This window comes from Dioscorea cayenensis, chromosome 9 (assembly GCF_009730915.1).
Source record: "Dioscorea cayenensis subsp. rotundata cultivar TDr96_F1 chromosome 9, TDr96_F1_v2_PseudoChromosome.rev07_lg8_w22 25.fasta, whole genome shotgun sequence".
NCBI classification, from domain to species: domain Eukaryota; kingdom Viridiplantae; phylum Streptophyta; class Magnoliopsida; order Dioscoreales; family Dioscoreaceae; genus Dioscorea; species Dioscorea cayenensis.
The window spans coordinates 1,396,428-1,419,228 of NC_052479.1; the positions used below are offsets into that span (position 1 = coordinate 1,396,428).

The 22,801-nt window shown below is 33.1% G+C and overlaps 4 protein-coding genes across 4 annotated transcripts; 1 reads left to right on the top strand and 3 right to left on the bottom strand.

The window, feature by feature from the left end:
* Nucleotides 1–1,644: 1,644 nt before the first annotated feature.
* On the bottom strand, nt 1,645–3,902 carry LOC120268752. The gene is made up of 2 exons (XM_039276036.1): nt 3,046–3,902; nt 1,645–2,063 (listed from the first exon to the last, which is right to left on the bottom strand). Exons 1-2 carry the CDS (start codon nt 3,841–3,843, stop codon nt 1,749–1,751), a joined length of 1,113 nt encoding a protein of 370 aa, XP_039131970.1. The 5' UTR covers nt 3,844–3,902; the 3' UTR covers nt 1,645–1,748.
* Nucleotides 3,903–4,603: 701 nt separating this feature from the next.
* Nucleotides 4,604–6,827, bottom strand: LOC120269125 (monothiol glutaredoxin-S12, chloroplastic). The gene is made up of 2 exons (XM_039276410.1): nt 6,364–6,827; nt 4,604–5,213 (listed from the first exon to the last, which is right to left on the bottom strand). Exons 1-2 carry the CDS (start codon nt 6,760–6,762, stop codon nt 4,707–4,709), a joined length of 906 nt encoding a protein of 301 aa, XP_039132344.1. The 5' UTR covers nt 6,763–6,827; the 3' UTR covers nt 4,604–4,706.
* Nucleotides 6,828–7,298: 471 nt separating this feature from the next.
* Nucleotides 7,299–11,328, bottom strand: LOC120269124 (asparagine synthetase [glutamine-hydrolyzing]-like). Its single transcript, XM_039276409.1, has 13 exons — nt 11,206–11,328; nt 10,983–11,121; nt 9,899–9,994; nt 9,664–9,805; nt 9,370–9,560; nt 9,122–9,283; nt 8,970–9,050; nt 8,673–8,894; nt 8,457–8,591; nt 8,287–8,367; nt 8,115–8,201; nt 7,922–8,029; nt 7,299–7,717 (listed from the first exon to the last, which is right to left on the bottom strand). The coding sequence occupies exons 1-13, from the start codon at nt 11,283–11,285 to the stop codon at nt 7,466–7,468; spliced, it is 1,776 nt and encodes a 591-aa protein (XP_039132343.1). The 5' UTR covers nt 11,286–11,328; the 3' UTR covers nt 7,299–7,465.
* Nucleotides 11,329–15,380: 4,052 nt separating this feature from the next.
* Nucleotides 15,381–17,381, top strand: LOC120269075. The gene is made up of 4 exons (XM_039276366.1): nt 15,381–16,004; nt 16,077–16,219; nt 16,387–16,993; nt 17,280–17,381. The coding sequence occupies exons 1-4, from the start codon at nt 15,381–15,383 to the stop codon at nt 17,379–17,381; spliced, it is 1,476 nt and encodes a 491-aa protein (XP_039132300.1).
* Nucleotides 17,382–22,801: the final 5,420 nt, after the last annotated feature.

Consider the following 22,801-nt stretch of genomic DNA (forward strand, 5'->3'; position numbering starts at 1 on the left):
CACGGGTTGGGATAAGTCTAACCCGTATCCGGGCTCGCTACAATGCAGCCTGGTTATGGGTTACCGACCCGGTCCACAATGTCACTTGAACTAGCAGATTCCCACATGCCAGACTGGGCCAAAAAACAACATGTGCCCTCCTCTACGCACAAGGGTTATAAAAAAAATCAAGTCCATTATTATGCCTTGAGAATCATCAAAAATCAAAGTCAAGGCAATTCTCTCAAGAGAGAGTTTCATAAGTCAAGACCTGCAAAAGTAAAATCATGTAAAAATCAAGTTTCTGATTCATCAACATAGATAATCCACCACTTCAAATCCAAATCAAATTAACAACTTCAAATGTCCAAAATGCCAGTTTTAAATAAATCAACAAATGAGCTCAATAACTTCAAGGCTAAAACATTAAAGACTTCCCAAGTTGCAAAAAGTTTCACAAGTATGAAAGCCACAACTTATAAAGAGTCAAATCAAGTTTGTGATTTATCAACATAGAAAACCACAACTTCAAATCCAAATCAAATCCAAGATTCAAGATAAGTTCAAATGTCCAAGATATAAGTTTCAAATGAATCAGTAAATGAGCTCAACAACCTCAACGCTAAATGGCTGAAGAGTTCACAAGTTACAAAAAGTTTCACAAGCACAAAATGGAAAAGTTTCTAAATCATGTTTGAGATGCAAAATTTGAAGAAAATCAAAAGTCAACAAAAGTCAAAGCGTGTTTTTCGGTGAAATAGTCGGAAGGAGATGAAATGCTATAATGATTATTTACTTAGGCCTATAAGAATAAGTGGTGTCAAGATGATTTCAAATTCCTTGTACTTTCTATGAATTCATGTTTATTAAAAATGAATGAAATTGATTGTTCCAATTCATTTCTTTGTTCACACTTATTTTTTAATCGAAGGTTCCTGCGACAATATCCAGAGTCATTAACATTAGGGTTTGCCTCTAATAGAAATCATGAACCCATAATCTTAAGTCTAAAAAATTTTAAAATTTGATTTGTGATCCGTTATTTTTAACCGGCTAACTCTAATTAAAGACCAGGTAAAAAGAAAAAAAGAGCCCACAATGTGGTAATTTGTTCATTGTTGGATTTATTTTAATTTTTAATTCTGCTGAGATTTTCTAAAAAAAGTAAAATTAATGTATTTGCCTAGTCTAAAATTAAAAAAATATAAATATTTGGGTAGAGCTGAAAAGCCAATTTTGAAGCAACCCTTCAAATTTAAATTTTATTTAAATTAAGATTGATTTTTATATATGCATATATATACTAGCATTGGAGGGTCTGCTCCCCCATTCTTATGAATACCCTTATCTGAAGATCTAAATTGTAATTACCACCACAGTCTTCAAGCATCAAGATTAATCTACTGTGATCTTCAAAAGTGATATTGGACATTTAATAGGTTGTGTACCACCGTAATGATAAGTATGTGTTTTTTTTAATAAATATATGTATTTTTTTTTGCTTCCACATATTATTTATATAATAAAAATCATCTAAGCGTGATGGAGGCTTGGTTAATTTTACAAACATAATAATAATAAAATCGGGAATTTATAATAAATTCCTTCATTACATTCTAAAACACACAACCATACATTTCCAAGCATGAGATTTTGACTTGCCTGTGATGAGAAACAAAAAATGGAATTTGGAAATCCATTAATACATTGTTCGTTAAACTTAGAATCTCAAAATCTCCGAGTTTTAAATACCTCCAACCAAACACATCTTACACTTCTGGGACCCGATATCGAATTAGTGGATCCTTTTCGGTAAACCTCTCATGATAAACTTTCCAAGCATAATCCACCATGAGAAATGGAGTGAACCTCTTCCATCCATCATCATCATCTTCCTCTTCACCACCATTGTTGTTGTCATCCTTAATTTTTAATGGTAACAAAGGAGAGATGGTGCTCTCTAATGGAAGTGTCACCATGAATGTAAGGGAGATGAAGCTTTGATCTCCATTATAATCATGATTTGAAGAACTTGATTGAAATGGTATGCCTCTCACCTTCTTGAATCTCCCATTGCTCCATACCTGTATTTCAATATTATTTCAACATATGCATTAACAAATTAATAGAATTTCTACTCAATTTTTTTAATCTAGCATTCATTAATTTGTAAATTATTTTGAGTGTTTCTTAATTTTATCCTATCAACAACCTAAAATCTTTATTATATATAATTAATGGTAGTTCAAGTAAATTGTAGAGGGAAGATCGAGCTTTATCGGTAAAATTTTTAATTTTTATGAACACAAAATTACATGTAATTCTTATTATTAAAATTATAGTTTTATTTATTTTATAAAAATATATTTACAGTATATTTAATAAAAACTATATTTACATATATAAAATTACATAAATTAAATAAATTCTTGTGAAGGTCTGTATGTGTATATATGTATATAGTACATTAATTGCGGACATGAACTTACTGTTAATGTCAAATTGATAAAAATAAAAAAAAGAGAAGATGAAAAATGAAGTGATGTTTTCAGACTTCCCCCACATCGGTCACTCATTTCCTAACCAAACACACCCTTAGTGTAAAGAAAAAATGTAATAGGGTCTCCATCAACATCTAAATTATTATATTAGATGAAAAATGAGGTAAGAGAATGTTAGATTAATTTTATTAATTTTTTTTAAAATAATGTGAGTAGAAATTGATTTGGACAATTATAATTTAATGAGTTATTATATTTCTAATGATAGGACGATTGTGATTAAAATACTACTTATCCTATTTTACATGGTACATCACACTTAAGCATTATTGGTAAGCATAGTATCCACTTTTCATCACATTTTTGAATAATAGACGGCAAACGTCTTTTTATATGAATATAAAAAATACCAAACAGTACTGAAACCCGGATGTAAACCACTTTTCATCACACTTATTCTTAAAAAAAAACATAATATTGCAAATATGCATTTTTGAAAATGTGTTTCTATATATATATATATGTAAATAAAAAAAAACAATGAATATTAAACGAGTTGACTCACCTGAGCTATGTCACCAAGGGTGACGAGTAACGAGTCGGCTCGGGAAGGAATGGAAACCAACTCGCCCGAGTCTCCAACAACCCAACTCGTCCTTCCTCTTCCTCTCATCTCATACTGCATGCACATCACGTATGGATAACACTTAACATTTCTCCTCCTCTCCATCTCCATTTGGACCATCTCCATCTCCAACTCATCCTTCTTCTCCTTGGGTTTGGATATCCATATCAAAAACCTCGGAGTTGGAGCTCCCTCATGATCTAACATTCCATCAAACAACATCTCCAAAACCTCCATTGCCACCCTCTGCAAACACTGAGTGAACTCATGCAGTGATGGGAGAGTGTTTGGATCAATAGATGTGGGTTCAAGGACTAGTAGTGATTTAGCTTCATCATTTTCATCGTCCTCGTCTTCGTCTTTGTCTTTGTTAAAGCAGAGAGAGGAGAAGTTTTTGGAAGGGAGAAGGGATTTAGATTCAAGAAGAGAAGAAGGTGGTAAATGAGAAGGGATGTGGATGTGGAGATCCTTGAGATGGAAGAAGGGATGGCGAGTTACAGTGGATAAAAGGGATAGTTTGGTTTTATGGTTAGGAAGGAGGAATGAGATGGTGGGAGATGGAGAGGAGAGGATTGGTTTGAGAGGAGGGATGAGGATTTGGTTGAGGATGAAGGAGAGTTGGGTGGATGTAGAGAAGGAGTCATGGTGGTCATGGTGGTTTGATGGAGTTGGTGGTGGTGCTTGGAGGTTTACATGGTCATTGGATTCATGTTTGCTTGTGGTTGAGTTGGTGGCCATGTATATCCAAAGAGAAAGGATGATATTGAATGAGAAATAAGTGGGCAAGAAGAAGAAGAAGAAGATAATGTTGATGATGATGAGGTTATGATTAATTATTGAGTTATCAATGTATGAAAAGGATTAATTAGTTGAAGTTTGATATGAGAGACCAAACACTTTGTATCTGACACTGTACAAAGACCACCAAATTTTGATGCCATTATCAAAGACAGGAGGGCCATGCCATTGTGTTTTTCTTGCTCATATTCAACACAGGAATCTTTCTTTATTTCTTTTGATTTAATAATTCCCAACTATATATATATAGAAAAAGTAGTGTTTATATATATATATATATATATAACAAAATGGTACTTGGGAGGTTGGTGAGTTGTATTGAATTAGTGAGAAATGGATGATGATAGATGAGTTTTTGGCATGATTTGTGGAGCTGGCTTCCGGTGATTGCTGCTGTTTTGTGTTGTTTGACTTTATGATGTGGAAAAGTGGCGCTAATGCAACAGTTTTTCCTCAAAAGAGAAGCGTGCAAGCAGAGACAATGTCTCTTGTTGTATACTTGTGTTCTGTTTTCTTTAATTGAGTAATCAAATCAATCTCTTATTTAATTGCTTTTATTATTATCTTTTGATTTTATATATTAAACCAGTAAAGATTTATAGAGCTGAAGAAAAAAAAAACATATCCATTTATACACAAAAAGGTATTGTGTTCATTCATGCATAACTGCAAAAACAGAAAACAAACAAACACAAAGACATGATTCAAAAGTTTTCATGAATTTCCATTTCTTTTGAATACATCAACAGACTGGTAGCAATCAAGAGATAATGTACAATAATTTCTACAAATAGTACAGACTCTTATTTCTGAAACAGCGAGGCGAGTTCGCCCTTCTCGGCCATTGAGGAAATGATATCACACCCACCAACAAATTCACCTTTCACAAAAACTTGAGGGAAGGTTGGCCAATTGCTGTAAGTTTTGAGTGTCTCCCTTAATCCATAATTGTGTTCCTCATCAAGCACATCAACAGACTCGAAATCGACACCATGGGACTGTAGTATTCCGACCACCCTTTGTGAGAAGCCACACTGGGGGGCATACCTTGATCCTTTGATAAATGCAACTACCTGTTTCTCCTTCACCAGCCGATCGATGAGCTCCTCTAATGGAACAGTTAATTGAACATGCCGGCCGGGCATCAGCTGTATATCTGGCTTTTGCATTGGACGCCGAACAAATGTTTGGTTTCCGGTTTCATTCCCTGGCGGGATCTTACCGGTCACAGCTATGTGCTCTTCCATCCATGATTTCCAGGCATTAGTTAAAGTTTCCCTATCTGCTGAAGCCTCCTCAACCAGTCCCACCTACAAGGATAGCAGGCAAGAATCTAAGTGTACCACTACACTAGTAAGAAAAAAAATTTGAAAAACAGTCGAGGTAAATCAATTGCCTGTTTTAAATGTCATAAGGTGTAACCACTCTATATATGGAAAAGTTAAAATATAGGTTTGTGTCTGTATGCACTAATGCCTCTTTCTTGACTTTCTTCTTTATGACTTTATCAGTTTGATTAATATAATTGATCAATTTTCAACTTGGCATTGTGTTAAAAAAGGGCTAATTGGGTCACAGTGCTAGCAAGTTGAAAAGTGCAACCAGTTATACATAACTTCTACTCTCAGGGTCACAATACATCATGACATGAAGTAGAGAACAACATAGCAAATATCATGTGTAAATGAAAGTAACAAACTTCTTGGAACTTTTAACGTGGTGGAGGAGCAGAAAACGTCCTTGACATCCTCCCCGACTATAAAATGCTAATTTGAATTGTTCGATAAATTAAAGAATGAGGCAATGAAAACCATAAAACACATTTACAAGCTAGCTCCGTATTTATAATCCAAGGTAAAAATAGAATGATACCTGGCACAGAACTTTTCACATTCTCATACAAACATTACTAAAATAAAATTGGTGAACTTTGTCAATAAGAACAGAGGCATATTAAGCTAGAACCACAATCCTTTCCTTTTAGAAAAGGTATACACAAATAGGTATTGATTCCTCTCCCATATCACATGAACATTATAAAAAATGCACAAATCTATAGTGAATATGTTATATGTTAATTCTTGACAAAATACACCAATTAAAAAAATTTGATTTGAGAAGCTTTATTCAATGAAAATAGAAAATTCATACAAATGCCCTTTAATTTCCACAATTTGCTCAATCTCATCAACTATAGCAGACATTCATTTTTGAGAATTGTGATCAGATTCAAGCTTACTAATTTCATCATCATCATCTTCATTTTTCCCAACAATGAATCTCATCTTATGCAACGAATCCTAGCAAATTCCTTGATCTATAGTTTTTTCAATTAATACTTTCAAGACAAAACAGCTCTTTTTAGGTTTAAAAGATCAAACATACAGATGAAAAAATCCGCAGAAAAAAAAGTACTCAATGAAGACGATGATTGAGAGCAATAAGAACAAAAGAGGTTACCTTGATTGAGGAGCAGAGGTCGGGAACGGATTTGCAATGCGAGGCAATGCTAGCGGCGATGTTGCGAGTGACTCCAATGAACTGGAGATCCCCATTCTTATCGTAGACGCCGTAAATGCCAGGGGAGGAGGGGATGATGCTCTCCAGCCCATCGGAACCCGTCGGGATGGAGACAAGCTCGGTCTCAGAGAGCTTACCGATCGCTGAGACTACGAGGAGCGCTCTCTTGCGGAGATTGAAAGAGGTCGGTGGACGGCGGGAGATGAGAGAGGGAGGAGAGGAGAAGGAAGAGGAGAAGAGAGGGAAGGATAGGGTGGTAGACAGGAGCTTCGATGAGGATTTGGGAAAAGGGAAGGGAGAGAAGGCGGGAGAGTGCGAGAGCTTCATCACCGCCGCCATGATCGAAGGTCTGAGAGACCGAGAGAGCTTGCGTACTCCAAGGCAAGGATTAGATGGCGCACAACCAGGATAATTGAGATTGGGTTTTTATTTTCTTTATTTATTTATTAGAAAGATTTCCGAGTTAGTGGAAGAATGGTAACTATTATAAAATAACTCAATGGTTGATATAAAAATATAAAAAAGAAAAAAATAATAATAAGGTTTTCATTTTTTTTTTTCTGATAGTATTTTTTTTGTATTGTTCATACACTATATATATAGGTTTAATACCATTTATATGTGTTGTGGGTCATATATATATATATATGAGAAACAGTAAATTCGTAAAACATTGAAGTCTGCATGAACTTTGGTTATTTTATTTTTTTGCTAAATATCATAATTATCTACTTCTTTTGATTAAAATTACTTATTACTTCACCCTTGTTATTTTATTTATTATTTTTTTAAATTTCTTATTTATTATTTTTATTGGGCAGAACTTCTATAAAAAAAACCATGAATTTGAAGAAGTATTCTCCGGCTCACGATAATCTTGTTGCCATGATGACGAGTAACATTCAAGTATTATACAACAATCTTTGTAAAAGAGACAGACTAACATTCAAGTATTATACAACAATCTTTGTAAAACAGACAGACTAACATTCAAAAATTATACAACAAGACTTCAAAAGCAAGGCTTCAGCCTTCAAGCACACTAACTGTGAGATGTGGAGCAACAGCATGAACAATCCTTCTTTTTCTCGCTGGTGATGGAGTTAGCTGAGTCTTGGTCTTGGTCAGCAACTAGAGAAGTCGGGTTCGGAGATTCATAGGCCGACACATGAACACCAAGAGCTGCCCGGCCAGAGGGATCAAGATTGTCCGACCATTTCGGGTCCCATTTTGCTGCCCTCGGTGTGCTGCACGCCACACTTGGACCTCCTGGCACTGTCAATATTGCAGAATGCTGCAGCACCAAATTAATGTTCAGATTACCATAATTTAAACCAATCATACTGGCTTTAATACTTCTTGCATCACCAAATCAACGTTGAAATTACAAATTTTAAACTAGTCGTATCAGCTTTAGTATTTGTTCAGCACCAAAACAATGTTTACATCACAATAATTTGAACTAGTTATGCATTAACCAATAAGATATATATACTACCTGAGGGAAGAACCTCTCAAAAACCATTCTGTAGTAGTAAGCTTCTTTGGTGGTAGGTGTGTTGTGTGGGTAGATGCTAGAAACATTCTTCATCATTGTAGCAGTTACCTGAAGTGAATTTGTGTGTGTATATATATACGTGCATAAGTCTTAAATTATTCTGAAGAGCAAGAGTAAATACTAGACATAGTACATGTTTTGCTGCATGATCTTGGAGACCATGAATCCAACTGTAACCAACACCATCACTGAATTGTTCCTTTTGTCTGTAAAGAATGTGCTGCAGAAACAAATCAGGAATGCGTATTAGTTTATGTCATTCAAAGAGGCAAGAAATGGAAGATTAATCGTTTATTGCTACAAACCTCAGGTAAATAAGGGTTCTCCTCATCGTCAAAAGCTGATCTTAAGACCCATTTTTCTATGCGGCCGAGATCACATTTAATCTATTTGAGTTGAATCATCCATTACATGGTTTACAGAATGAAAAAAAAATGGAGAAAATAGTAAACGATAATTGATGCAATATTCTCACCATCTTCGCTTCGGGGTCAATGTTCATTGCTACATTGAGGAACGCTTTGTCTAAAAAAGGCACACGAACTTCCAACCCCCAAGCGGCAGTGGCCTTGTTTGCTCTTAAACAATCATATTGATGAAGTGCCTTTATCTGCAGATTAAACAGTCGAAGTGAATTAGTATGATAAGTCAGTATAATAATCAATTAATAACTGAATTCATGTATGCATGCTTTGTCACAAAGTTCTCGCTGAAACTCTTCTTTGTTAGGAGCTCTGTGGAAATACAGATACCCGCCAAAAATCTCATCGGAACCTTCACCGGAGAGGACCATCTTCACCCCTAATGACTTGATTTTCCTAGACATGAGGAACATTGGAATGCTTGCTCTGATTGTTGTAACATCATATGTTTCGATGTGGTAGATTACATCCTCAAGCGCATCAATACCGTCCTATCAGTGGTGAAAAACCTCAGTAAAAAACATGAGAATCTTGCAATAAAACACTGATTTCTTGTCTCAATTCACCTGGACAGTGAAGTGGAAGTCATGATGGACAGTTCCAAGATAAGTGGCAACCTCCTCAGCAGCCTTCAAATCAGGGGAATCCTGGAAAAGAAGATGAATCAGTTGATGAGCAAAACAATGTGAATCATTGACTCAAAGAGCTAAATGTAAACCTCAAAGCCAACAGAAAAGGAATGGAGTTCAGTTCCCCGTAGCTTTCCAGCTTTAGGTTCTGAGAGGTGACGTGCAGTTACTGCAGCAACAAGCGATGAATCCAGACCACCCGATAGGAGAACTCCAAATCGCACATCGGTCATGAGCCTCTTAATCACAGCCTAATAAGATTAACAAAACCACGAAAGAAAGTTAATTCTGGTACAAATTCAAGCTCCAGTTTAAAGATTTAGTGCATCAAACTTACATTTTCAAAAGCCTTTCTCAAGACAATAGGATCAAATGGAACAGAAGGTATGAACCCTGAATACCAAGGCGGGCTGTACCATCTCTTAAAATTATTTTCTCTGCTGGAGTATAATGCACCAGGAGGAAAAGCCTTAAAATTTGCACACTGATCATTCAATCCTTTAATTTCAGATGAAAACCAAACAGAGCCTGGAGAACAAAAGAAGCGTGTATTCATACATGCACGAGCCTCAGTGAATTCAAAAGCATGCAGAACAATGTTTGAGAAATAGAAGAGGGATTAAGTCAGAACCATCACGTCCCCATCCTATGTAGAGGGGAGTGACACCAATTGCATCTCTAGCAGCAATGTAACTATTGTCTCTAGTGTCCAGAAGTACAAAAGAGAAGACCCCATCCAACATGTTCACAAAGTTTTCTCCGTATTCTTCGTACTGTCAACAAGATGTATAGAAAAAATCAAAATATAAAAATCAGTAGTTTTTTTTTCTTGATTGAAAATTTGAAAGCATGATGATATCACTAACCAGATGGACAATTACTTCACAGTCACTTCCAGTTCGGAAGTTGTGAGTAGGTAATCCTTTCTTTAGTTCTTCATGATTGTAGATCTCTCCATTCACCTATTTCAAACATGAAATTCATTCAAATTTTCAATTAAAAAAACAGTAAAACTATAATGCGTGGCTATTAATTTTTTTCAGAAAATAAGATATTTATTTGTTTTAAAAAATTAAAAAGAAAAAAACGTCTACTTTGTCCACAGAAAAAAAAAACTATTTATTTGTTTAAAAAAATTAAAGAAAGGTGGCCATCAGTATTGGTTATATTTCCAAAGATTATTACGTATGTTCTAAAAATTAAATTTTGTAAAATTTATCATAGATATGTCATAAAACTTTTATTTTATAAAATTTATCATTCTACCCTCTCTCTCTCGCTCTCTTTTGGATTTAAAAAAAAAATCCAGGGAATAAAACTAGAAAAGATTAAAGAAAGATGGCCATCAGTACTGGTTAAAAAATTTATTTTATGAAATTTATCATTCTACCCTCTCTAGCTCTCCCTTTTGGATTAAAAACAAAAACAAAAAAAAGAAATCCAAGGAATAAAACTAAAAAAGACTAAAGAAAGATAGCCAGGCCCATCAGTATTGCCATTCTACCCTCTCTTGCTCTCTCTTTTGGATTAAAAAAGAAAAAAGAAATAAAATCCAAGGCTTTGTAATTGAAAATCAAATATATATATATATATAACTATGTCATAAAACAAAGAAGCAAAGACCTCTCTCCCTTTCATGGACCCCTCATAAAAGAATACATCAAAAGTACAACAAATCTCAGCAGAAACCATGCAAGCATTAATTAATTAAATCTTTTGTGAAGAATAATGAACCAATTAATTAATCAGCAAGAAAAGAAACCATTCAAATAATTAACAAACAAATTAAAACTCAAGAACAATCAGCAAGAATTTCAACATCACAGCATAAAAGCAACATCGATCAAAAGAATTACAAATCTCTACACAATCAACGCAAGCATTAAATCCCAATTTCAAGCAATCAAACAACAAACAAAACTCAAAATCAATCAGCAAGAATTCCATTACCGTCACAACAATGGCCTTATCTTCACTATACAACGGTTGATCGCCAAAAGCCGGATCTACAATCGCCAATCGCTGATGAGCAAGAAAACAACCTCCATTCTGATACAATCCACTCCAATCCGGCCCTCTATGCTCCAACCTAATCACCCAAACAAGAAGAACCAAATTGAAGAAATTAAATCAAAGAAAATTCATGAATAGATTGATGGATATCGATCAAAACCTGTGAGAATGCTCAAGAACCTGAGCTCTTTTCACATCTGAAGCATCAGAGCAATCCAACACTGCTAGAATCCCACACATTGTTCACAAAATCTACAAACCCTAGAAGAGAAGAGCGAGAGAGGGAGAAGAGAAGAAGTGAATGCGAATGCGAATGCGAATGCGAGCGAGAAGCTCAATCGGGGGGGATATTTATACACGAAAACTAAACAGAGTTAATTAATATCGTCATTAATGATGTAATTATTTGGCGGTAATGCTAATTAGTGAGTTGGTTTAACTGATGCTGACGTGGCAAAGCGGCGACTAGTCCTCGCGTCGACCTGCGTGGGACCACCAACGGACGAATAGAAAATCACCACGTGGACCGGTCCCACTTGTAGGGATAATAACGTAAAAAAGCCCGAGGACTTTCACAATTAACTATTTATTTTTTTTATTTTTTTAATACTCCTTCGATCTTTGTTTACTTGTTTTTTTTTTTTTGTCATTTTTACATACACATTTAAAAAACTATGAATTATTAAATATTTTTTTTAAAATATTACTTTTTATCTTTAATATACTCTTATGTTTTTTAATATTTTTTGAAAAGCTAAAATACTCTGTTGAAAGAAAAATATGTATAATTAAATTATTAAGAAAAATTAATGAAACTTTTGATGGGTTTCTAAATGGGGTAATTTTAAAAAGTGATAACAATTTTTTTATAAATTTAAGGTAAGAACTAATTTTAATTGATTTTTTTAATAAAAGTGAGGTTAAAATAAAAAAATAAATAAGACTGGAAATATCCTATAAAGAATAAAACTTATTAGGTGATCTTAGACATGTGAGGTTGAAATCTTGCCTTAAATCAATGGTAATTTTTTTTTAACAGTAATTCAAAGATAAAAGTCACTAAAGACATATTATAAAACAAAAACTCTAAGTTAGTTGCATCATTGACGGTTTATCTTATATTAATTTATTTTAATTTAAAAAAATTTAATGCTTACCGAAACTTAAAAAACAACTTAAATATATTTAAAAAGAAAATACGACAATTTTTTTTCATATAGAATGTTGAATTTATCTTATGTTTGTATTACAAGTGATATTGCTAATTGAATCTCCCAAATTTATTTGAAAAAATATCTCCAAATTCCAAATAAAATTTAAAAGAATCTATAACTATATATATATAATTTGTAAGAGTTGTGAATAAACTGTTAATTGAAAAATAAAGTACTGAATACCATATCGCATGAAATGTGATAAAATTGGTTTTGATGAAGAAAAACACATAACAAACTTTGCATTATGTTTTAGTGAGGATACAACATAAATTGTAGGGTTATATAATCTAGTGAAATTTTTTTTAATTAATACCAATAGAAATTAAATGGTTTAAGATTAAAATATGATTTTTTAAACAATAATAATAAGTGTTTGGTATAATTAAGAATTATAAAAATGTAAACATACACCTTCTCATACCTCACATAAACCTTTATATTAAGCAAAAGGTCACTAAAAACAGTTAAATATTTCTTAAGTTTTTTTTCATATCCGGGCAAAAACAAATATAAAACCACAAAAAATTTTATTTTAAATATTATAATTTTTCCTGATAAATAAAATTATTATTTTGCTATTTTCAAGAGTTTAAGTTATTTAATATTATTTTTTATAATATGTGGATAAATCATGTGTCAGAAATGTACACAAATGTAAAGTTATTATCATCAAAACACTTATGCATTTACTCTACGTGTCTTAAGATTTGAACTAGCATTATCAACAAAACATTAACACACTAAATATAAAATACAGTGTTAATAGAATAAAATATTATTTTCATAGACACTGTAATAGTATTAATTAATTCTTTCCCTGGCCTTCAAAACAAAGACTTTTGAGCTTTTGAGGATAAGAACTAAAAAGACCTTCCACATCATTGTGTTCTCATAACTTGTGTGATTAATTTTTTTTAACTATTTAATTAATGAATACTTATTCAAAAACGCATGTAAATTAGCACGTATGCAGTTGCATTCAAGCAAGCAAAGCTTCATCCAATGCCCATTCTTCCGTCACTCTCATGCATCTCTCCTTTGAAGAATTCTTCTTTTTTGTGGAATGTAATACTTCCTTGAAAAAATTATGAAATGACAACATTTAGAAAAAAAAAATGGAGTATATTCCAAATCCAAATGGCATCCAAACATTATTCTCATTTTTTTTCCTTTTTTTTTTAAAAAAATAGCACTTTATATTACATGGGTTCATTTCATTGGTTGACTACAAAAGTTTCATAAATATAACACTATACCACTAAAGTTTTTTTTATAATGTTGTGGCCATTTATGTCCACTCTGATCACATGGGAGATCACAACGGGCTGTTTCGGGATTATTTCTGGCAAATTTGATGATGTGGCTGCCAGCGGGTCTTATTAAATTCATAACCTTATCTCACGTGGCAGTCCAGCTCAGCAAACATTTGAGCAAATGCCATGTCAGCTCCACGTCGGCATCCCACGTGGCAATCCAAAGAGTAAAGTGGCCAGTTTAGGGCAATCCACATGGTCAAAGGTCCAAATTAGGGCCTTCCTTGTCCGAGCTCCCCCATTTTTTCTCCGCCAGTCCCGGATCACGCAGTGAGCTTACCTTCCCACCCGGTCATCTCAACCCTTCCATCGATCTCAGCCACATTCTCACTGATCAAACTCGTCGGGCTTGTTGTACGATTTACTCCTCTGAAAATCAATCCAAACCCCCCCGGCAAGCTTCTATTTTGGTTTTATTTAAGTTAATCGACAATGTATTAAAGTTCTTTGTTTCATGTAGCTCAATTGAGCAACATTCTTACAATGTATTAATCGACAATGTATTTTGGTTTTGTTTAAGTTAATTGACAATGTATTAGTGTGTGTTTGATTTTTTGCATGTAGCTCAATCGTAAAGCTTTGAAGAATCAGAACAGGATATACAAAGCTGAAGCTTTGATCCTAAAGGTAATATGTCTATTTTACTTGTATTTGGACCGAAAGAAATTACAAGTAAAGCTAGTGTTTTATCAGATGTTGAAGAAGAGATGTCCCAACTCTTCAGAGAAAAAATCTGGTGGTTAGTCTCTCAATGAACTTAATTAATCATTATTAGATTTGATAATTTGTGCTTTTTTTGGGCATGGATAAAGAGAGGTCCCATTATACTATAGCCTATGATGAATCCCAAGTAATTGTAGTTTTTCTAATGCATGGTTACTTTCAAAATTGTGTTATTCTGGTTTTTTAATGGTTTTCTTCTATTAAACTCAATAATCTGTCTTTGATGCAATTTGATGTGGATTTTGGCAAATTCTTATTTTTCATTTTATTACTATTGTATGATGTGATCCTATAAAGTTTTTTTAAAAAATATTATACAATTTTTGTTTGGATTTAACAAATCTCCTTTCTTTTGATTGAAGGGTTTATGTGGCTGTTGAGGAAAACATAAAAAAATAATCATATGATTTATTGTGTATGAGAGTTTTATGTACAAAAGTTGGTTATGAAAAATAGGTTTGGAGTAACTATAATGCTTGTTTCATTAAACATATATATTGGTAATGTGCTGATTTGTAGATTTTAATAATCTAAATCCTGATTTGCTATTTTATCCCCAAGTGATAGCAAGTAGCAAGTCTGATATGGAAGATGATCCAAGTATTAGCTTGGTTGATGAAACTACATTTGGGGAAGAGGAGTTCACATATCCTGACTATAATATCCTAGATGGTGATGATGATAATGAGCAGGTCATGGGTGAACGAAGACATTGTGACACTGACATCTATTCTTATTCAGATTTCAGCAGTGGAAAAGGAAAACTTGATGTTGGTGGTGAACCTAATATTGGTGATGAAGAAAGTGACTGAGAAAATTGCAGTTCTGAAGACGTATTAATAGAGAAGGAATCAGATGATGATGGTGAAAGTAGATTTCTGGAGTTTAATGAAGAAAAAGATCTCTACATCCTAAGATTAAGAATTGGGATGGTGTTTAGGGACTTTGACCAACTGAAGAAAGCTTGTAGAAATTGGGGAATCAAGCATAGATTTCAGATTTGATTCCCACAGAATGACAAGAAGAGGGTCATTTGTGCATATCATAACAAGTAATGCTCCTTCAAGATATATGCAGCTCACATGAACAAAGATAATCCATCAGTGAAGATTAAAAGTGCCAACCTTGATCACAACTATGGGAAAGTCTTCAACAATTTCCATGTAACTTCAAAGTGGCTAGCCAGTAAATACCTTGACAAATACAAGGTTGATCCGAATTGGAGTTGCAATGGTTTAATTAAACAAGTCAAGGATGACCATGGCCTCACAATTTCTGCTGTGAAAGCTTGGAGAACCAAAAACTTGGTAATGAAGTGGGTCAATGGAGATGCATCTAAGCAATATACAAAACTGTGCAGGTATGCAACTGAACTTAAACAAAGTAATTTAGGGAGCACAGTGAATTTGTGGAGAGATAAACAACATTTCAAAGGATTTTATGTCCGTATGAAGCCATTAAAAGATGCCTTTGGGTCAGGTTGTAGGCCATTTATAGGACTGGATGGTTGTTTCCTGAAAGGTCTTTATGATGGGCAGTTACTATCAGCAGTAGGAATTGACCTGAACAGCTGTATATTTTCCATTGCATATGTAGTAGTTTTGGTGGAGAATACAGAAACATGGACTTGGTTTATAGAGCTATTGAGGAACGATTTAGAGATCTGGAACAACACATATGTCACCATAATGAGTGATCGGCAAAATGTTAGTTTGTTTGTCCTTAAACTATATTATAGTTCTGGTAACTGTGCTTTAATTTTTCCATTGTAACTGCAGTGCTTGAAAAGGGTTGTTCAAGAGATATTCCCAAATGCTGAACATAGAAACTGTATCAGGCATATCTATACAAATTTCAGGGAGAAGTTCAGAGGGAAAGCCCTAAAAGATTACTTATGGAATGCTGTGCAAGGGCTTCATATGTTTAAAGGTTTAATTACTAGCTTGGAGAAATAGAGAAAGAGAACGCAGATGCAAGAATATGGCTTGATCACGAGGATAGACCCTATACAAGCTGGACTAGGGCAATGTTTGGAACTTCATGCAAGTGTGACATCCTGTTAAACAATATTTGTGAGTGTTTCAACAGATATATACTTGATACATGGGATAAGGGAATTATAACAATGCTTGAGATAATCAAGATCAAATTGATGAGGAGGATGAAGAAGAAAAATAACCAGATACTGAAGTACAAAGGAATTTTATGCCCAAAGATCCAAAATAAACTTGACCAAATGAAGGAAGAGGCTCAGTGCTACACACTAGATTTTTCAGGTGGACCCAAGGTTCAGATCATAGGGATTGGAGGTTCCTTCGTTGTTGATATGATTGAGCATACTTGCACATGCAGGAGGTGGGAATTAACATGTATGTCATGCTCTCATACAATTAGAGCCATACATGGCAATAATCAGCAACCAGAGGAGTTTGTTCATGTTGCATACCTAGTGTCTACATATCTTAGGGTTTATGAGCATTACATAAACCCCACCAACAGTGAAGAACTTTGGCCAGAGGTGAATGATGGCACAAGAGTGATCCCACCTCCAATGGGGAGAAGAAAAAGGGGAATGAAAGCAACTGCAAGAAGAAAAGAGCCTGAGGAAGTTGAAAAAGCCTTGAAGAAATCAAATTCAGATTCCAACACTTCTGACAAAGGCAAACAAAAATTGGCAAGAAAGGGTTTAAGCACAGTAAAATGTAGCATTTGCCATGCAACAGACCACAATAAAAGCACCATAATAAAGTAAGGAGTTTCTATTTTATTTCAGTTTCATTGCAACAAAAATTAATTTGTTTCAATTCCAATGCTATTATAATTATTTTTGTAATAATTGTAGGATAAAGGGGACAACCTTCAAATCTTGGCTTGAAAAGACAAAAATTACTTCCTCTATTGTTTCTATATATATATATATATATGCATTTCTGATGAGTTTCAAAGATGCATTAATTATTTTATCTATGTTTTCTTTACAGAGGAGAAATGATGCTGCACCAGAAAATGCTTCAATTGGCAGTGCTGCAACTGGGAATGAACCAACGCAACCTTCTGATGTCATTGGTATCCAGCAGTCTTAGTCCATTCAACCCAGTGACATTACAAACTAGGGACCAACTCTAAATGTGAGCATCAGTAGGTCGAGCAATGTCAATGTTGCTAACTTGGGGAATGTCATCTACTACACTCAAGCAACTTAAATCTCCACCTGCAAACATGGCTTCTTCCCCAGTCAGAGGTGATCTTGATGCCAACCTTAGTCAAGTGTGAAGCTGCAGATTGCTTAGGTTTTAATATAGAGTGCTGATATTTTTGTTCAATGTAAACTGGGAATTGTATCAATTTTCCAACTTTAATTTGGTTGTTGTTCAGTGTTGTTTAATGTCTCAAAATTATATTATAAGCATTGTCAGTTATGTATTGACAAGGTTGTTTAAATTGGTTATGTGTTGTTTAATTGTTTTGTGTTCTGTCTTGTTTAGGTATTGTGTATTGTCAGTAATTAAATGTGAAGATTTAAGTATTGTGTATTTTTTATATTGTGCATATTTTTTTCTCAAGTTTAATTGACAAGTTAGTAATTTTCTGCAGCTTTTTCAAATTTCTGCAGATTTCTATTGTGCAGAATTTTTTCTCATGTTTCAGTATGATCTGCAAATTTTTTCCCAGATTTTTCCCCAGATTTAGCTTTGCATGCAAACCAGGCCAATGTTTGCATTGTGTATATTTTTTCCCAGGTTTTAGTAGCTCTTCACATGTTTTAGATGATGTGCAGACTTTGTATTGTTCAATTTTTTCCCAGATTTTTCCACAGGTTTTAGCTTTGCATGCAAACCAGGGCAATGTTTGTATTGTATAGTTTTTTCCCCAGATTTTAGTACCTATGCCTAGGTTTCAGTTATGCTGTATTGTCTAATTTTTTCCCTAGTTTTTTTCCCAGATTTTTCCCTAGGTTTCAACATTGCATACAAATTTGTAGATTTTCTATTTTCCCATATTTTAGTAACTCTTTCCCTAGGTTTCATGTCTAGTTTTTTCGCAGATTCTTTCCCCATGTTTTAGCATGCATACAAATTGGTACAATAATTCTGCAGATTTTGAAGATTTTGCAGATTTGATCTTCATTCAATTACACAACTGAAATTGATATAATAATTTTGAGAAATTCTTAGGCGAAGGTTGCCAAGAATAATTCTCAGGTGAAAATTGCACAATTGAAATAATAATTCAAATGAAGAAACAAATAGAAAATAATAACTCAAATTAAGTTGCACAATAGAACTAATAACTAATACAAACACTGGAGAATTTCTCACATTGAGACTTAGGTTGTGAAGTAAATTTAACTTCTCACAATCTCGTAAGCATTCGTTCAAAACAAAGTTAAATTTCAATTTCACAATACAAAGAGACAATCTCAACTCCTTGACAAATAGATTTAACTTCTCACAATCTTGACTCCTTTACAAACAGACTGGGCGGAATCATACTAGAGTCTAGTCGGAGTGATGTCTGGTTCTAGCCAGAATGGTGCTTGATTCTTGCCGGAGCGATGCCCTAGTCTGGCTGAGAGAAAAAAGAGGCCGGGAGCAAGGTTGCTCGTCTGTGAACTAGGGCTAGGGCATCATTTCGACATTGGGGATGGCCTTATGGAGTGGGAGAGAGAGAGAGAAAGAAGGAGATTGTCTATAGGGATGACTGCCACGTGGGATGCCGACGTGGAGCTGAACTGGCACCTACTCAAACTTCTGCTGAGTTGGACTGCCATGCGACCAGAGTGAACATAAATGGCCACAACGTTATAAATTTTTTTTTTGTGGCCATAGCATTATACTTATGAAACTTTTGTGGCCACCAGTGAAATGAACCCTATATCACATATAAATTTCATGTACTTAATAGTAGCTAAAATGAATATTATGTGAAGCTTGCAATAAATACTTAAGTCTCCTTTGATCGGTATATCAAAATTACACAAATAATATAGTAAGGTATAAATGGTTCAATCACAAAGAATGTTACACTATAGATACTTGTGTTGTTTTATATTTGCTGTTTAATAAATAATATCAAATTTTTATTATATTTTTTAAATTAAATATATATGATATTTTTAAATCAATAATAATTTTTTCATTTAATTGTGCTATAACTTAGTAAATTTTTTGTGCCACAATTTTTGATGCACAAAAAAAATTATACATAATTATTTTTTTATAATATTATACTCATACCTTATTTGTGAGACAAGTGGGTAATAAATGTGCTTGTGCTATAATTCAAATTTTCGCATCTCAAACAATCCTTTAAAATAAAAAGATATGATATAATATTGGATAACAATAGTGTATTTAAGTTTGATTAAAAAAATTCCACCAAATAACTTTTTTTTTTGTATAAGTCTGAATTTACCTAAAAAGAAATAAAGTATTTTATTATTTTAGAACCGTTATTATCATGACTACTATTTCACTAAGGTTTCAATCACTAACTATCCTATTCTCAAGTAACCAATTTATTTAACCTTCTAACAATGCTCAAAGGTTAGTCCCAGCAAATGGTCTTATGGTTTTATTGATTGTGTGTTTTTTATAAACTAGTCACTCAGGCCTTGTTACTTTATCGTCTTTATGAGAAAACATTTTTTTATATATATTATGGGTTTTTTTTTGTCAAATTATTTATAAGAACTCACATACTTATTATTTTTTCAACATTAGTATAGTTTAATAGAAATGTATCAAAGTCTCACATAGAAAACTGGGTGTTTAAATTCCATCCCATATAATGAATAATATAAATAGTATTGCCTCATAAAAAAAAACACTTATTATTGATTGCTAGTTCCAACAACTTAAGTTGAGAAACTTGATTTAAATGCTATTTTAATTGTCTGATTTTGATATATAGTTATGTCAATATGTTAATAGGGTTTTCTTGGCACATTATGTGAGGATGACTTTGCATCCATCCAACTAAATTTCCATATGGCATGATTGATGTGTTGTCTCATCTTCTAATATTAGGAACAGAGCGTTTCCTCAAGTTAAGGGATGTTCACTCATATCGAATAACAAGTTTAATTGTTGGGTCATCATTGCTGAATGGATACTAGGGCATGTGATGTTAAATAGACTTGACTCAGAAGGAATGTTGTTGTTGATATATATATATGCCAAACAATAATTTGCCCAACCCAACAAAGGCTTTCAATTCCATGAAATCAACATCCTACTCCAACGTTAGAACATGTTATAAGTGATGAGAGTTCCACTCATAGTTAAAAGTATATTTTTTAGAATATAAACATTGGTTGTATGTGGGTGGTTTGTTGGAGTTGAAAGCCACGTGGGCTATGTGACCACATGTGGCATAGTGCACGTTACGTAGTGGAGATTTTGTTCTTAATATTGTTATGTTCAATTGTGTTCCATCATCATATATCATGTAATTTGCTCTAGTTTAATGGATAAGTATAATATTTTCCCAATTCCTATATATCCTTTTATCTTCTCTAACTTCCCCTTTCTCTCTCCTTATCCCTTCATTTCTCTCTACCTTTGTCTTCAGTTCCAACAGTCATCCGTTGTATGTATCATAGTTCAAACATCTATGTGTACATGGGTTTTACTGAAACTTATGTGCGCCCTTATTTTTCTTAACGTCTAGGTCGCTTATTTTGGCAAAATGAAACTCCAACTAGGCATGCAACCCAAAAAATCAAGTGCCACTAGGTGAGAGGGTCCCATAAATTGAATGAGCAATTCCCAAATTGAATAGGTTCGAGTTCAAGTCCTGCTAGACATATTTGGTGATGATGAGTTCCTGGCCAAAGTGTGCTTTGCCTAGTAGTATTAACCCTATTACGAAAGATACAGTATGGGATGTTTAAATGCCCTGGGTTCAACTCTCGTTCGACTCATGTGTTGGTGATAGATCTCCAATATTGGTATGACCTTGCAACGCAAAACCTCTTTGTCTTTGAGTGAGAATATATAAGCTGAATAATCAATTCTTGACTTGTGCACATGCCTTGATTAACCGCACTTGTTGCATTATTTAAAAAAGTTACTTCTCTGGTATTGTTATGACTCTATTTTTCTACAGAAATTATTTCAAAAACAACCATTTATATATATATATATATATATATATGAATAAGTGTGGACGAGATCCAAACCCTTATCTGTCCCTAATGGCGAAGGCATCAAATACCATTTCTTGTACTATAGAAAAACTTTTTAATTTTTTTAAAAATAGCCATATTATATATATATATATATATATATATATATATATATATATATATATATATATATCGTGTTATAACAATAATTATATATCAGGAAGTTGGATGTTTGTTTTAGGAAGTTTGGTCTGTATTTCTCATTTTTGGGCATGATTTATTGTATTTGATTTTATTTTATTTTATTTTATTAATATATATATATATAACAGTTGCCAATCAATAAAATAAGGTGAAATTTTTTTCCTGTAAAAAATTTTTACCAAGTGGAAAAATGAAATACTAAAAAGGCATTTTTTTTTCTTGAAAAATATGAATAAATCATTGGAACAAATCTTTAAATTTTTGATTAGAAATATATCAAATCATTGCATTTTATTAATTAAAAAATACCATAAAAACAAAAGAATTCAATGTTTTTCTTTTTTATAAAAGTTGAGTGTAGTAATTTTTGAATTTTCATGAAAAAAAGAAAACATGTTAAATTTTGAAACAAATAAATGAAAAATAATGTTTGTTTTCATAGACAAAACATCAAATCCCTCCATTTAAGTTAATCGAGGTTATCAAGTTATCCTACTTAATTACAAACATGTTTAACGTCATTTTATATTGAATTCAAGTAAGCTAATTAGGTCACCCTTATTTACAAATGCAGTGAAATTATTTAAAAAGCTTATTTTTGTCAATTAGATATGAGTCCACATAATTATAGCAATACTATTTATTACGATTATAAAAAAATAATAATATAAGTCATATAAATGTTTAGCGGATCTAGCAACAAGTTCTTGACAAATATATTTCAAGAGGATGTAGTATAAATGCAACAACGATGTTAGTCAAGTCGGCGTGCCTTTCAGATGAATTGAAAATTCAATTTTGTATACTTTTTAATTGACAATGTGAGGTTCTAGCTCTAAGCCCAAACTCATATTGAAAGATTTATTATTACTACAATGTCCGATGAGACTCAAGATATTTGAACTCTTACACTCATGTGGTGACTCGATGTCACTAAAGCTATTAGTTTTTAGGTTGAAGTATTTTTGTTACCAAGTGGAAAAATGAAATACTAAAAGGCATCTTGAAAAATATGAATAAATCATTGGAACAAATCTTTAAATTTTGATTAAGAAATATATCAAATCATTGCATTTATTAATTAAAAAATACCATAAAAAACAAAGAATTCAATGTTTTTTTCTTTTTATAAAGTTGAGTATTGTAATTTTTGAATTTTTCATGAGAAAA